A 17,057-nucleotide genomic window follows, 5' to 3' on the forward strand; every position below is an offset into this window, starting at 1 on the left:
GATTTAACACGAAACCAACTTCCAAATGCCCAGACTGAGCCAACTGGGGTTGCTTGAGAAAAATATTTTTTATAACATTTATACTTTTTGAACCATATCAATATTTAAATGAGCTCCCAATGGATTTCAATGGGAAAAAGGGTCATAGATTTGAATTGTAATAAAAATTTAAAAAATGGAGATTCTAGACCAATCTCTACTAAGCTATTAACTCCAAACCAACATTGAAATGTTCAGACTGGCCCAACTTAGATTTATTGTCAAAGGATTTTCTTATACTATGTATACTTTTTTAACTATAACGATCTTAAATGTCCATAAATGAACATGAGTTTAAATGAGAACCATAGGAATACAGGGGTAGCTTATCAAAATGGACCAGTTCCTTGGCCAGTTAAGCTACAAGACCAACTTTAAAACATTCAGGCTATACCTACTTCAAATTCTTTAAAAGCTTTATTAACTATAACTACATGAATGTGTCCCACATTTGCATGAATTAACTCACCAACAGTAACTCTTAGACCATTCAAACTAGAGACACCAAAACAACTGTCACATGTTCAGGCTATCCTATACCTTTCTAGTTACCTACTAAAAATACTACCATATTTTCATTTAGTTCAAGTAACACTAAGCTACTGCAAAATGTATTTCAATTACTGCTTGAACTACATAGTTCCCTACTCCCAAAACTGTGCTTAGAGAAAGTACACTATTACTGTGCCCAAACTGACTGTAATAATGTGCACAGCAAGTGCTGTATCTGAGCCATGGCACATTTACTATAGCATGTCAATATCTGGGACCAGTCTGAGTGGTTCCCTATCCACTGAAACAAGGTCAGACCTTTTTCTATACCTCTTATGGTTAAGGTTAGGACTTGGGGAGGATAAGCTGCTATAAGCTGATCCTAGACCTCTAGAGGGTCATCTCTACCTACAGGAGACACCTGATCTATGAACTGTAGATCAGTGCTATCAGACCAGAGAGCATTAGATAACCAAACTTACCAAGCCAATGTTCTTCAGATGTTGTTTTTTTATACCATTTTTATATACCATATATTTTTCTGATTTAAAAAAAAATAAATATTTTTGTCCTTTGTAAACAATATAAAGTGGTGAACGTATACTTTCAAAGAAAACTATCATTATAGATTGAGGAAGCGACTTACATATATACAACTCCAATAATATACAGTGGGGGAAAAAAGTATTTGATCCCCTGCTGATTTTGTACGTTTGCCCACTTACAAAGAAATGATCAGTCTATAATTTTCATAGTAGGTTTATCTGAACAGTGAGAGACAGAATAACAACAAAAAAATCCAGAAAAACGCATGTCAAAAATGTTATAAAATGATTTGCATTTTAATGAGGGAAATTAGTATTTGACCCCTCTGCAAAACATGAGTTAGTACTTGGTGGCAAAACCTTTGTTGGCAATCACAGAGGTCGGACGTTTCTTGTAGTTGGCCACCAGGTTTGCACACATCTCAGGAGGGATTTTGTCCCACTCCTCTTTGCAGATCTTCTCCAAGTCATTAAGGTTTCGAGGCTGACGTTTGGCAACTCGAACCTTCAGCTCCATCCACAGATTTTCTATGGGATTAAGGTCTGGAGACTGGCTAGGCCACTCCAGGACCTTAATGTGCTTCTTCTTGAGCCACTCCTTTGTTGCCTTGGCCGTGTGTTTTGGGTCATTGTCATGCTGGAATACCCATCCACGACCCATTTTCAATGCCCTGGCTGAGGGAAGGAGGTTCTCACCCAAGATTTGACGGTACATGGCCCCGTCCATCGTCCCTTTGATGCGGTGAAGTTGTCCTGTCCCCTTAGCAGAAAAACACCCCCAAAGCATAATGTTTCCACCTCCATGTTTGACAGTGGAGATGGTGTTCTTGGGGTCATAGGCAGCATTCCTCATCCTCCAAACACAGCGAGTTGAGTTGATGCCAAAGAGCTCCATTATGGTCTCATCTGACCACAACACTTTCACCAGTTGTCCTCTGAGTCATTCAGATGTTCATTTGCAAACTTCAGACGGGCATGTATATGTATTCTTGAGCAGGGGGACCTTGCGGGTGCTGCAGGATTTCAGTCCTTCACGGCGTAGTGTGTTACCAATTGTTTTCTTGGTGACTATGGTCCCAGCTGCCTTGAGATCATTGACAAGATCCTCCCGGGTAGTTCTGTGCTGATTCCTCACCGTTCTCATGATCATTGCAACTCCACGAGGTGAGATCTTGCATGGAGCCCCAGGCCGAGGGATATTGACAGTTATTTTGTGTTTCTTCCAGTTGCGAATAATCGCACCAAATGTTGTCACCTTCTCACCAAGCTGCTTGGCGATGGTCTTGTAGCCCATTCCAGCCTTGTGTAGGTCTACAATCTTGTCCCTGACATCCTTGGAGAGCTCTTTGGTCTTGGCCATGGTGGAGAGTTTGGAATCTGATTGATTGATTGCTTCTGTTTACAGGTGTCTTTTTTACAGGTAACAAGCTGCGGTTAGGAGCACTCCCTTTAAGAGTGTGCTCCTAATCTCAGCTTGTTACCTGTATAAAAGACACCTGGGAGCCAGACATTTTTCTGATTGAGAGGGGGTCAAATACTCATTTCCCAATTTAAAATGCAAATCAATTTATACAATTTCTGACATGCGTTTTTCTGGATATTTTTGTTGTTATTCTGTCTCTCACTGTTCAAATAAACCTACCATTAAAATTATAGACTGATCCTTTCTTTGTCAGTGGGCAAACGTACAAAATCAGCAGGGGATCAAATACTATTTTCCCCCACTGTATCATGCTTATAATCTTATCCTGTGAAGAAGAAAATGTAAATATTTTCACGTACATTATATAAAGTGGAATTTTTATTTGATGGACAATTCCACACAAGGCATCTGTTTCTCCATTGCTCTTGTCATGTAATGAGTTATGGTAGGCAAGCATTGTGTGTTCAAAGGCCCTTTCCAAACAGGGAAGAAATCATGCATGTAATGAACTAATGTGAACCCATGTGACATGGAAGAGGGCATTGCTCTCCAAGGGGAGCGAGAGGAGGGAGGTGGAGATGGGGTGGGGATGTTGTGAAACCTGAGCCAAGCATTTATAACTGCCATCCTGAGTGATGATACACAAGGTTAATAAACTCTATCAGCAGACATGTTCAGTCCTCATCCTTTCACTGCAGAAAAGGTTGTGTCAAGGAGTCATGCCAGGAGATGGCATGTTTTTAGTTCATAGAGCAACAGTGTCTTGCTGACTTACTGTCATAAACAGGTATGGGGTGACACAAGCTGGTGCATGAACAATTGTGTGTGTGGACCTGCCAAGACCTCCCTGACATTGATATATCTGAATGCACCTGAATCTCAGAATATCAGAGTTAACATCTGGGAGTTCTGCCATGTCCCGCAGAGTCAAAAGGCAAAGAGGTTCAATTCCTGTTGTCATTCCAGAGAGACACATCATTCTTGAATTGTGAGTGTGTCTGCTGGCTGGCTCTAACACTGCTGCTTCCAGAACTCTATGTTGGGGTATAGGGGAGTGTGAGTGAGTGAGTGAGTGAGTGAGTGAGTGAGTGAGTGAGTGAGTGAGTGAGTGAGTGAGTGAGTGAGTGAGTGAGTGAGTGAGTGAGTGAGTGAGTGAGTGAGTGAGTGAGTGAGTGAGTGAGTGAGTGAGTGAGTGAGTGAGTGAGTGAGTAACTAGGCAAGTCAGTTAAGAACAAATTCTTATTTACAATGACGGCTTACCAGTCAGCTAGTCACGGAGGTGTGCTGGCGAGCGCATCTGTCAACTGTCTTCGAATAATTTGTCAGAATTCTCCTCTTTAGTCTATGTACACAGACTAATCTTTACCTCAGCCACATCTCCCCTTATTTTATTCCATTGTGAAACTGCATCCCATGTCTGCACCCTGCTTCCTCTGTCTGTGTGTGCGTGCGTGTGCGACTTCCTCTTACAGAAAATCTGACCCATAGTGTTATGAAAACATGAAGTTGTGAAATGCTGAATGGTTTAAAGCCAAAGGTTAACCTTGTTCACTGACAGGGATGTGAATTAATATGAACTAAAGTGCATAGTGACATTCAATATAAAATAAGGTTGTCACCAATCAGAAATCACACTGACCAACTGCTGACCTCCATATCTTCACAATGCAGCAGAATGCCAAACATGGCATTTCATGTGGAAAAACACATTGAAGTGTGCTACATGACCTCAGCTCTCCTCTTGGTAAATGAATGTCTCAATCTCAATAGTCTCAACTTGACTCTGCATGTTTTCTCCTCCTGTCCTCTCTCTGCCTCCTCAGTGCCTCCTCAGTGCTGTCCCTGATAAAGTGCTCCCTCACGTGGCCACAATGGGGGGCCTGAGAGGGATGGCATGGAGAGAGAGAGTGAGTCATGATTCACGCCTTCAAACTCAACTCTGGATCTCGAAGCCAGTTCCACTGCATTTTTTAATTGTTCCCCTCTAATCAGCGACTGATGTCTTCCAGGCATGGCTTTGGTTGTGTTTGTTCTGGGAAGGGTTACCGTGGCCACAGGAATCTCTTCCCAAACATGGAAAATGTATTTCGAATCAGCTCGTACAAGAAACATGACTTCATGCAAACACACCACACACACACTACACATACTCTTCATCTATGTTTAATTTGAAAGATACTCTGACGTACAGAAAAGAATGAGAAGAGTATATGTGACCCGTTCCAGGAAGCTAGGCGTATGTTCCACATCACTACTTCACAGGAGAGGCATTTGAACGTACATTTCCTTTTATCAAAATGCGATTTTTGGGAGAAATGCCTTCTGGAACATGTGAACTTCCATGTGCCTTAATAACAGACTTGTATGCCATCTGTAAATATGAATACAATTGTTAAATTACGAGCCTAGTTGGTTTAGCCACAGAAAAAGACAGCAACCTCCCGCTATCCATGATTGGCTGAGATAATGAGTGGGCTGGACATGCCGAGAGAGGCGTTCAGATTGGTTTGCCATACAGCTCGCTTCTGTCTATTTGAGCTGGTCAGTATGTGTAGGTAATCCTGTCTAACGTGGCTTTTTTTAATGTATCACATAGTACAGGTATTCCCAAACTGGGGTACGCACAATGCCGTCAGGTGTATGCCAAATAAAAATGTGATTCACATTTCTTTTAAATGTAAAAAAATTAAAATTCTCTTCACATTTTCAAACAGTACATTTATATTGTCAAACGGGGCTATACAATTGGGCGATTTTTTTTTCCATGCCTAAGTTGCCTCGTTTCACTGCCAAAAATAAAATTAAGCCATCTAGGTGTTCAGCGAAATAACACAATGTCAAATTCAGGTAGCCTAGTGAAATAATTAACATCCAATCACATTAACTGTTACTCTATCGCGGGAATTCCACTAACGGTCCATATGTAGCCAAACGTAGCTGCTTCCATTGTTGGTATCTGTACTGATGGTGCAAAAGCCATGACAGGGAGACATAGTGGAGTGGTATCGCGCGTGCAAGCAGTTGCTCCCAACGCCACGTGGGTAAACTGCAGTATCCACCGAGAGGCTTTTGCTGCCAAGGGAATGCCTGACAGTTGTTTTTTCTTGCCTGAATGATCTGAATCTAGGATTACAGGGACTCTCCACAACTATATTGAGGCTATGATTAAAAAGTTGGAGCTCTTCTCTGTCTGCATTAACAAGGACAACACACAGGTCTTTCCATCATTGTATGATTTGTGTGCAAAAGAACTCAAGCTTACGGACAATGTCAAATGTGATATAGCGAAGCACCTGAGTGAGTTGCGCAATTATGCAACTACTTTCCCGAAACGGATGACACAAACAACTGGATTCATTATCCCTTTCATGCCCTGCCTCCAATCCACTTACCGATATCTGAACAAGAGAGCCTCATCGAAATTGCAACAGGCGGTTCTGTGAAAGTTGAACTTAATCAGAAGCCACTGCCAGATTTCTGGATTGGGCTGCGCTCAGAGTATCCTGCCTTGGCAAATCGCGCTGTTAAGACACTGATGCCCTTTGCAACCACGTACCTATACTACCGTTCAAAAGTTTATGGTCACTTAGAAATGTCCTTGTTTTCCATGAAAACATACATGAAATGAGTTGCAAAATGAATAGGAAATATAGTCAAGATGTTGACAAGGTTATAAATAATGATTTTTAATTGAAATAATATTTGTGTCCTTCAAACTTTACTTTCGTCAAAGAATCATCCATTTGCAGCAATTACAGCCTTGCAGACCTTTGGCATTCTAGTTGTCAATTTGTTGATGTAATCTGAAGAGATTTCACCCCATGCTTCCTGAAGCACCTCCCACATGTTGGATTGGCTTGATGGGCTCTTCTTACGTACCATATGGTCAAGCTGCTCCCACAACAGCTCAATAGGGTTGAGATCCGGTGACTGTGCTGGCCACTCCATTATAGACAGAATACCAGCTGACTGCTTCTTCCCTAAATAGTTCTTACATATTTTGGAGCTGTGCTTCGGGTCATTGTCCTGTTGTAGGAAGAAATTGGCTCCAATTAAGCTCCGTCCACAGGGTATGGCATGGCGTTGCAAAATACAGTGACCGCCTTCCTTCTTCAAGATCCCTTTTACCTTGTACAAATCTCCCACTTTACCACCACCAAAGCATCCCCAGACCAACACATTAACTCCACCATGCTTGACAGATGGAGTCAAGCACTCCTCCAGCAGCTTTACATTTTTCTGCGTCTCACGAATGTTCTTCTTTGTGATCTGAAAACCTCAAACTTAGATTCGTCTGTCCACTTTTTTCAAATCTTCCTCTGTCCAGTGTTCTTTTGCTCATCATAATCTTTTATTTTTATTGTCCAGTCTGAGATATGTCTTTTTCTTTGCAACTCTGCCTAGAAGGCCAGCATCCCGGAGTGTTTTGTGGGACTATTTAATGAAGCTGCCAGTTGAGGACTTGTGAGGCATCTGTTTCTCAAACTAGACACTAATGTACTTGTCCTCTTGCTCAGTCCTCTTGTGCACCGGGGCCTCCCACTCCTCTTTCTATTCTGGTTAAAGACCGTTTGCGCTGTTCTGTGAAGGGAGTAGTACACCGCATTGTACGAGATCTTCCGTTTCTTGGCAATTTCTCACATGGAATAGCCTTCATTTCTCAGAACAAGAATAGACTGATGAGTTGCAGAAGAAAGGTCTTTGTTTCTGGCCATTTTGAGCCTGTAATCGAACACACAAATGCTAACGCTCCAGATACTCAAGTCTAAAGAAGGCCAGTTTTATTGCTTCTTTAATGAGCACAACAATTTTCAGCTGTGCTAACATCATCGCAAAATGGTTTGCTAATGATCAATTAGCCTTTTAAAATGATAAACTTGGATTAGCTAACACAACGTGCCATTGGAACACAGGAGTGATGGTTGCTGATAATGGGCCTATGTACGCCTATGTAGATATTCCTTAATAAATCTGCCGTTTCCAGCTACAATAGTCATTTACAACATTAACAATGTCTACACTGTGTTTCTGATCAATTTAATGTTATTTTAATGGACAATTGTTTTTCTTTTCTTTCAAAAACAAGGACATTTCTAAGTGACCCTAAACTTTTGAACGGTACTGTATGTGAGTGTGGATTCTCGGGCCTCACTAGCATGAAAACTAAATACAGGCACAGACTGTGTGTGGAAAATTATTTTAGACTGAGACGCTCTCCAATACAACCCAACATTGCAGAGTTATGTGCATCCTTTCAAGCACACACTTCTCATTAACCTGTGGTGAGTTATTCACAATTTTCGATGAACAAATAACAAGTAATATGGTTAAATAAAGAGCAGAAATATTGATTATTATTAGTGCCCTGGTCTTATAAGAGCTCTTTGTCATGGCCCACGAGCCGGGTTGTGACAAAAACTCACACTCATGTTTAATAAATGTATCGTATAGTGTGTGTGTGTGTGTGTGTGTGTGTGTGTGTGTGTGTGTGTGTGTGTGTGTGTGTGTGTGTGTGTGTGTGTGTGTGTGTGTGTGTGTGTGTGTGTGTGTGTGTGTGTGTGTTTGTTTGTCGCAGGCTTACAATGATGGCAAAAAAACATTTGAGAGTTCGCTGACCCTGGTGCTAGAGGAGGTACGCAGCTGGAGGTTGAATGTTTGAAGAGGTACGGGACTATAAAAAGTTTGGGAACCACTGGCGTAGTAGAAGGGCAACCATGGCATCCATGATATGGAGAGGCGTCCATCCATGATATATACGGGTAAGATAGTCTAGCTAGCTACATTTTCAGATATTACACGTATCTAATTTTGACAAAGTCTCAAGTTAAAGTGTACTGTTAGCTAACTAGCTAAAGTTAGCTGGCTGGCTCACTCGCTAATGTTATGTGTATGATCTTATTATTCGTATCTCAGAGCCATTTGCTTTGCTAGCTATAGCATAATGTTAGCTAGCTAACATTGAACCTGGTTGGTTAGCTACCTGCAGATTAATGCTGGGTAGTAACACCATGAGTTGAGATTATGGTTCATTGTTTAGCTAGCTAACTAGCTACACATCTTAACAAAAGACTCCACTATGCAAGTATCCATTTCAATAGAAATTCACTGCGACAACCGTTGATAGACGTAGCTGGTAAATTCGCTCTAGCTATCTACTCCGAGTGTGCCAGAGCGCAGAATAACTGACAAATTTACAAATGCTCAAAACCCGTTGAATATAGCCGGTGTCAGTAAACGTTGACAAAAAAAGTGTAAATTGTTGCCAGCAGCACAGTTGCAGTCACCAACGCTCTGGATAACATAAAAACTGCCTAACCAGCTCTGCAAGGGCAGAAAATGGTCAGTGAGCTGTTCTCTCATTTGTGTCTGGAAGTAGCTAGCCAATGTTAGCTTGGGTGCTTGACTGTTGTTGTTAGGACAGAACGCTCGGCTAAAGCTTAAGAGTGTGTGAACGATGCTGAATGGGTGTAGACAATGAGCAGCTCTCCAGTAGATACCAAAACATTCAAAGGCCATTTTCTCAAAAGTGAGGTTAAGTTAATCAACTTTCAAAGCAGAATTACTTTCCCATTGTTCCTCAAATGCAATGCATGATATACAATTTTGTCGCTCTGTGTCTCTGCTTTAATCCAATGTAAAAAACACCATTTCAAATTTTGCTACATAAGACTGAATCAAGGCGGTCGGCCACATATGTTTGTGTTAGTCCTTTAATTTTGTTTAACAGCACAATAGCTAAGGAAAGAGCATCCAAGAGTCCAATTTCTTTCCAAAATAACCCAACCCTTTACTGGAAGCAGCTATTGTATGTCAACTGGATAAAGTTATACAATTCCATCTATGGAGTCAGACAGACAAACAGAAAGACTTAACTTCAATGTTTATTTCTTGCATCGCAATTGACAATATTATGATGAGTATTTTTGGGGTTAAAGAATGTGCCTCTATTTAAAAATTATGAGAGCTGTACTTTTCAATCACAAATTATTTTCCCTGAAAACAACTTGAGACTATCAGTTGTGAGTGTTCAGACTTTTGGTCTGAACTTTTAGTCTGAATGTTATGCATGGTTTCCATACATGATTAAGAAACTGTATTATATGATCAATGGGTAAATCTAGCTGCTTATCCACCCTCTCATATTGTGCATTTATGACACACAGAAGCTTAAGCTTAACGATGGCTGATCCCCTCCTAGGACCTGCTTAGAAGGCAGTGTGTGTCTGTGTTTATATCCTCAGATTGCGTGGGTTGACCACCTTGCCAATAAAGAGCAGTGCTCCCGAGGCCTCATCCCTCACCAGGAACAGGAAGGGATGGTCCACGCAGTACGAAAGGGGTGTGGAGGCGGGGAGGGAGCTGGCATACTGGGTGCCCTCTGGGGCCATCTCCATGACAACCTTATGATTGAGGCTGCCGAGCTTCGCCGCCTGAGACGTGATCTTGGTCAGGTCCGTGTCTGCCAGAAATTCGTCGAGACCTGGAGAGATGGAGAAAGAGGATATGAGAGATGTGAAGGCAGAAGAAGAGCAAAATGAAGACCGAGAGGGAGTGAGAGGAAGAGAGAAGGAGGGAGGTGAAGAAACTCACCCAGGTCAGTGAGCAGTGGCAGCAGGTCAGTGGAGTAGCTGAATTTTAGGACAGGCAGTGTGAGGGCCGTCTGCACGGGGTGAAGGGTCATGGAGAGGTCCTGAACAAACTCAGCTGTCAGGCTCTCCTCCACCAAGGTCATGTTCTGAGTGACATCATCAGGAAGGAACACAAACATGCTGACGTCATCCTGCATCTGGATCTGAGCAATCTGGAGAGAAAGGGAGAGGGAGTGGGGGGGTCATCAATAAATGTTTTCCCTGAGGTAAACTTGATAACTGGCTAGTTAAGAAAGTAATGACCAATGGAAAAAGCATATCTGCTGAATATACTGCATCTGTACTCACTGTACAGCCCAGGTCTGGGTCTACACCCATCTTCACCGGGTAATTGTCCTGCTGCATCATGGAAATGCGGGCGGGAGCCTCTCCAACAAGCTGGAAGTCCTCCATCACTCCACTCTGACTGAACCGAGTCATCCACTTCACTACACACACACAAACAGCATGTTACAAACAGCACCCCATAAACGACTGCACACTTTGGGGAGAAGGGCAGAGAATTGGACTGCAGACAGACTGTCCTTACCTTTGAAGTAGGCCGCGCCCAGAGGAACCACACCAGAGTTCCGTCCCAGGGGCTTGGACATGAAGCGGTCGACCTTGCCGCCCGTCTGCTGTTTGACCCAATCATTGATCTCATTCACATCTTTAGCCCCGCCCATCAGAGCCTTGGGCCGCACCCCATACTGCTTCTCCACCACGCCAAAGTATTCCTGCTTCAGACGCAGCCCTAGAGAGATACACACACACAGGTCAACAAACATACACACAATCAAAATACACACAGACTGATCAAAATTATCTGAGACACATGCATGCTTACACACACACTCTCACTCACTGCGGGCCAGGTAGACACGTGCAGCGATGCTGAGGCCTTTTCCAGGTGCTCTGAGTGAGGCAAGTAGGTCTCTGAGTGTGTCGTGGAGCTGAGGGTCCTGCAGGGTGTGATACCTCAGAGCTCTGTATAACCACCTCTCTGAACGATCCGGAGACGCTCCTGGGGGGGGGGGGGGGAGAGAGAGAGAGAGAGAGAGAGAGAGAGAGAGAGAGATCAATATGTAATTACAAATTTGCCAATTAAACACCAGATAAATAGCAGACAGTGATATAAAGTATAACAGTGCTGAGGCTTACTAACCCATGGATAGCTGAGTGAGCACCGCAGAGATGCTGATGGGGGCCAGGAACACGTTAGTATTGGGGTTGCGACCCGCCAAGGCCCGGAACAGGTTGTAGCCGAAGTCAGAGGTGGCAGCGGCCATCTTTGCTCTGGGCGTGGTAAAGAGCTCCACAGCTTCCTCTTCCCCTCCCGCCGCCTCTGTCTCCAACTGCATGGGATTTGTCAATCGAAAGACACAGGAAGAGAGAGAGAGAGAGAGAGAGAGAGAGAGAGAGGAGGGTTATTGACATGGCTTGTTCATGCAGAATGAGAAAAATAAGGAGATAGAGAAGTGATGTGACAAAGAGTGATGCTGTTCGGAATTGGCAAGCCAGAATGAAAATGGAGGGACGTAGAGATGGAGAGACTGTGGAGAATCTACTAGAGGAAGAGGAGAGAGATAAGGTGTAGAATAGGAAAGCCAAAGGTACGGAGTGAATAAAAGACATGAGAGCATAAGAAAGAATTGAGTGAAAACGGAGATGTGGAGTGGCCTCACCAACTGAGCATAAGAGAGCGAGAGGAGGGCCCCCAGACACAGCAACAGGGTCGTCCGCAGCATCCTGCAACACAAATTCAATTACACACACATTATTATTAAAACATACACTCTCTCCATTGAGAATGCTTTTTAGTCCAGGGCCTAGGCTTAATCTGTGTCAGGGAAACTAGAGTGTGAGTCAGATTTTTTGACTGAGTGTGATTGGCTGCAGGGCTCCTGTGGGAGAACGTAGTGTTAACTTATGATAAACCCTGTCAGCATCTCTTCTTTTCCCTCTTTCACTAGGCAGTGATGTTTAGATGTTTGTGTGTTCAAACTGAGCTCCATTTCTTCCTCTTACTGAGCAGAGACTAAAACCATGCCCAAACCGTCCGTGCGTGACATCGTGCGCAAATTGATTTTGTCCCCCTACAACAAACGTGATCATGACACGCAGGTTGAAATATCAAAACAAACTCTGAACCAATTATATTAATTTGGGGACAGGTCGAAAAGCATTAAACATAACATTTATGGCAATTTAGCTAGCTAGCTTGCAGTTGCTAGCTAATTTGTCCTATTTAGCTAGCTTGCTGTTGCTAGCTAATTTGTCCCGGGTTATTATTTCACCTGAAATGCACAAGGTCTTCTACTCCGACAATTAATCCACACATAAAACGGTCAACCAAATTGTTTCTAGTCAACTCTCCTCCTTCCAGGCTTTTTCTTCTTTGGACTTTATATGGCGTCTAACTTTCATAATAAGGTGTATTACCACAACTGACCCTCTGACCTCAGTTCATCTTTAAATCACCCCAATGAGGAGATGGCATGTGGGTATATGCTTCTGAAAGACAATGAGGAAATGGGAGAGGCAGGACTTGCATCGCGTTCGGCGTCACAAATAGAAGCAACTTCTAGTTTAGCGCTTGCCAACGCAGACGCTCGTTGGTGCGTGCGAGCATTGTGGGTGCAATGATTGAATAACATGTGTACATTTATTTTGCAACGCTCGCGCACACGACGGTTCCGGTTTGGGTAGCGTGTAAGCCTTGTAATATATCCCAAACTTCTGGCTCTCCACACACACAGTGTAACTAACACACAACACAAGCAGAGGCAGACTGTTAACACCTGTTTACTAGCTAGTCACACTAACACAGTAATGTTAATGAGCTTTGTAGAGTGAATAGGGTCATACAGAGTCCAGAGAGGTGAGCAGACTCATTGACACAGACAGAGAAGTGACAAAGTGAAAGGTCACAGAAGGTGGAGATCAGAGATTATGGAGAGCTTGAGGAGGATGCTTTTTCAGACCACACACAAACACATAATAGTATAACTCTGCCAGTTCTCATTCCCAACACCCCCTCTCATTCTTTCCTTCTCCCTCTCACGTTCTCTTTTACCCACACACACATACTCTCTTGTTTCCTCAGCACATCTGGTTGTCATTGAGCTTCTCCTGGTTTCCCTGATGAAAAAAAACATCCATCGCTGAACCTCAGACCATGCACACTTCTCTCAATTTCTTTCTTCTTCTCCGCCCCCTCTCTGCAGGCCTGATGGTTAACCCAGGCACTTAATCTCTTTCCAACCCAAAGATGCCAGCCAAACCCACAGAGAGACCTGTACCGAGGCTGCCCTCTGCCACACAACCATACACAATCACAAGCATGGTAAATTCAAGATAACTTACCACAATGTTTTGCAAATGGTACTGTAGGTCTTATTGTTTGGCTAATGGTACTATAGGTCATCTTGGGGGGGGGGGGGGGGGGGGGGCAGTGCACAAAAAGTTTTGTTTGGGCACCAAACCACTGCTCTCCTACAAGCCCACACATCTATTGACTCCCATACTTTCAGGCCATTAACACTGAATCTCCTGCCATGAGAATGTCTATATCCTGCAGGTAGGGACCACTATGGACACAGCATTCTTCACTTGCTCTATACACATCACCTTGCATATGGAGTCTAGACATGTGTCTTTTGTCTTTTCTCTATTAGACAGGTTTGCAGTTGATCCAAATGGAAATTCTGAACCAGTGAAAAGTAGCCTACTGGAAAAGAAAAGGGACCAGTGGAGCAAATTCACCATAAGATTGTGCACTTGTTTAAGTCAAAAGCATGGATTATTCACTCCTGTTATGGAGATTAAGTTATCCCATAAAATGGTTTCAAAACACCACAACACTACAAAGCCTGATTAAAAAGCTTTACAAAAAAATCCTGCTTACTAAGAGGTGTTATTAGGTCTACTCCGTTCTGTAAAGGATGTTGCACAGGAGGTTCTGACTGGAGAAAAGAAAAATACCGTTAAGGTTTAGTGCCCGAGTCTTTCATACCGTGCAATCGACCTTGATAAAACATCCCATATGATGCCTAAAAGTGACTAACCTTTTAGCACGATTATGGGCCACGTCGCCCGCCCGTGTGTCTCCAGCAGCTGTCTCCGGTGGAGTGCTGAATATAGCGGGGCGATGCACACAGCCGTGTATAGAAGACAGGGAGCCAACTTTCCCCCGCCCTGCTCTGACGTAGCAGAGGATATAGCCGGTTGGGTTTGTCAAGAAGCGGGATGTCTGTTTTGAGCGCAAGGCAAATTCATGGTCCCTTCTCTCCTTCACCGCCCTAACATAATGGTATGTCAAATTTGACGGGCAATCAATTGACCTAAAATGTTAATTATTTTTTTAATTGCAAGAATGTGCTGGAGAGAGTTAATGCTGCAATACGTAACTTTTTGGGCTACCCAACCAAAATCACAGAAACTAGTTATAGATCTGTCACTCATTGAAAGCAAATCTAAGAAGCGGTAGATGTGTTTTATTTCTATGCTTCTAGTTCTTGTGTCTTTTACCTTTGTACACCATGTGGGAGTTAATGTAATGTAACTAGGGGTAGCGGATATGCTGAGCCACTAATGTAGACAATAAGTACATTGCAAATGTAGAGAGGTGGGGGCATGTAATACAATTACCATCTCTACGTAGGATGTCATGCTAAAGATTGCATTAGCTGAGAACATAATTACATTTCCGTCTTCTAACATACTAATGTCAGGAGAAAGCAGGAGAAGGATGGTAGCAAATTGAAGGCCATGTGAAACATAATTATGCAATAAATGTATTATTTGTTGTATAGGCTAGGGGGTTCTGCAACCATTTTGATCCAAAACCGGAACAGATGTGTGCGTTATCAGGCGTAGGCAAGCAAGAAACTCGGGTTGGAAGATAATGGTGGCTGAAAGGCTAAGAGGAGTAATTGCATTAACTAAGGGGATGTACCCATATGCTGTATGTGGATAAAAGCAGAGCCAATGCTCAGGGAAGTTAGATGTTCCGCTGACCACCTCAGCTTTTGCTACTTTGTATTAAAGCCTATATTGAATTCATAAGTTCTAGTATGAGTATTATATTCTTAAGACAATTTTCCACGACATACATGGCGAGCTAGCCAGGAGATCGAAGGGACCTCGGACAGTGTCGTTCTTGGCTGGTGACAGTTTCTCTGGACAATCTCACAAACGGGTGGCCGCCCAACTATATACAGGTAGGATTGTTCTTACGTAGTTGAAATGTTTGTGTAGATTGCTTCAGGGATTCTGTCTCAGCGGAAAAAGACGTCACGTAGGTCTCTCCTTACATTCCTAAAAAACCTAGTAATGCTAAGAGCTTTTGAATTCAATAGAAACTGCATGCATGCATGAATTTTGGGGGTTGTTAAATGTAATTATATGTATGAATTTATGGGGACTAAATGTGTGGTGAGCGGTAGGCCTGGCCTGGTATGGGGCTGCTGCTGCCTGCCCATATGGTCAAAACAAATAAATAAGTAGGTAGAAAGTCCACGATACCACTTTTAAAATGAGAAAAAGGCCTGCTTGGGTGGCATATTCACGAGACCACCCCGGGATGGGGGTCGGCCTGGGTGAATAGTTAGGGAGCAGGAAAATGTTGACCCGATTAGGCGAGGTTCAACTGCAAAACAGATCCTTCAGATTAAACGCTCCGTCTAGCTAACGGGGTCAGTAAATCAGTAGGCCACACCTCGTTGCTGCTCTGAGGAACAGAGTATAGCAGGGAGGGGGTGAGTGAGATATGAAGGAAGACTGACCCGTTTAGGCAGAATTTCCGTCATATTGTGTATGAACGTGAATAAGGATAGGAAGGGAAACTGACCCGATTAGGCAGGACTTCCGTCATATCGTAAAATCCTGTAGAATAATGTCTTCTGTGTTGCGGAAGCGAATCAGATCAGGCTAAAAATTATGGGTCGTTTTAGGTAAAACTTAGTATGTATAAACGTGAATAGGATGTGAAGAAAGACTGACCCGTTTAGGCAGAATTTCCGTCATATCGTAAAATCCTGTAGAATATTGTCCCTTGTGTTGAGGAAGTGAATCAGGAAGGCTAATAAACTATAGATCGTTGGAGGGGAAACAAAGTGTGTATGAACGAATGTGGAAAAGAAATCTGAATGAGTGAAAATTAAGGCCTGAGTGAGTGAAAGTTTCTCTGTGTCAAGGGAGTGAAACAGGGCAGGGAGAAATAAAGAGAAATATTGTGTGTGTGTCGGTTGGTCCGGAGGAGGAATGCGCAAGCCTTTCTGTGACAATAGATCGAGTGTAATAGGAAAAGGATGCGTATAGAGCATACTGGGAAGAAAAATAAATCAAAGGGTATTGATTAAAAGGAACTATGAAAAGGTAGAACATTTACATAATAAATGTGTTAAATAACTATTCTGGAGTGCATAGAACTTGTGGTAAAAAGTATTAAACAAGACACATAATATATACGGTGTGTGAAGTGAGAAGATAAAACATACGGATAAAACACAAGCTATACTATATGGTTAAAATAAACTCAGGCTATTTAGAACAACAACAAATACATAAAGAACAATACCATGGTATAGTCTGTAGTATATACTAGAGATATTACAGCACCGTGAAGGACGGTAGAAGGAAAACAGTAGGTAACACTGTAGCTGCAGGACCCTTAGGAAGTTACACCATCTAGGAGAGAGAGAGAGTGGGTCTGGAGTGTAGAGAATAGATAGGATAAATTAGGAATATAAACAATAAGACATTAAGTAGGATAGAATATCATAAGTGAATAAATATAAAGAGATAAGAAAGTGTAGATATTATAAACAGCTGATTTAGACAGAAAAATGTGTTAAATAGGATTAATAAAGTTAAAGTAATGTAAACTGATCAAATAAATAAGACACCAGTAGAGATCGTAGGGGCGAT

The 17,057-nt window shown here is 42.7% G+C and overlaps 1 protein-coding gene across 2 annotated transcripts; it reads right to left on the minus strand.

The window, feature by feature from the left end:
• Positions 1–9,191: 9,191 nt before the first annotated feature.
• Positions 9,192–14,278, minus strand: pedf (Pigment epithelium-derived factor). 2 transcript variants are annotated; one of them, XM_014137434.3, is made up of 9 exons: positions 14,195–14,278; positions 14,035–14,092; positions 11,813–11,876; positions 11,293–11,482; positions 10,993–11,151; positions 10,678–10,881; positions 10,437–10,576; positions 10,090–10,300; positions 9,192–9,979 (listed from the first exon to the last, which is right to left on the minus strand). In XM_014137434.3, the coding sequence occupies exons 3-9, from the start codon at positions 11,873–11,875 to the stop codon at positions 9,729–9,731; spliced, it is 1,218 nt and encodes a 405-aa protein (XP_013992909.1). In that variant the 5' UTR covers position 11,876; positions 14,035–14,092; positions 14,195–14,278; the 3' UTR covers positions 9,192–9,728. The 2 variants fall into 2 exon arrangements, with proteins under 2 accessions (XP_013992909.1, NP_001133806.1); NM_001140334.1 differs by lacking the exon at positions 14,035–14,092 and having other exon boundaries at positions 9,196–9,979; positions 14,195–14,231.
• Positions 14,279–17,057: the final 2,779 nt, after the last annotated feature.

This window comes from Salmo salar, chromosome 13, assembly GCF_965601325.2.
Source record: "Salmo salar chromosome 13, fSalSal1, whole genome shotgun sequence".
In the NCBI taxonomy this organism is placed as follows: domain Eukaryota; kingdom Metazoa; phylum Chordata; class Actinopteri; order Salmoniformes; family Salmonidae; genus Salmo; species Salmo salar.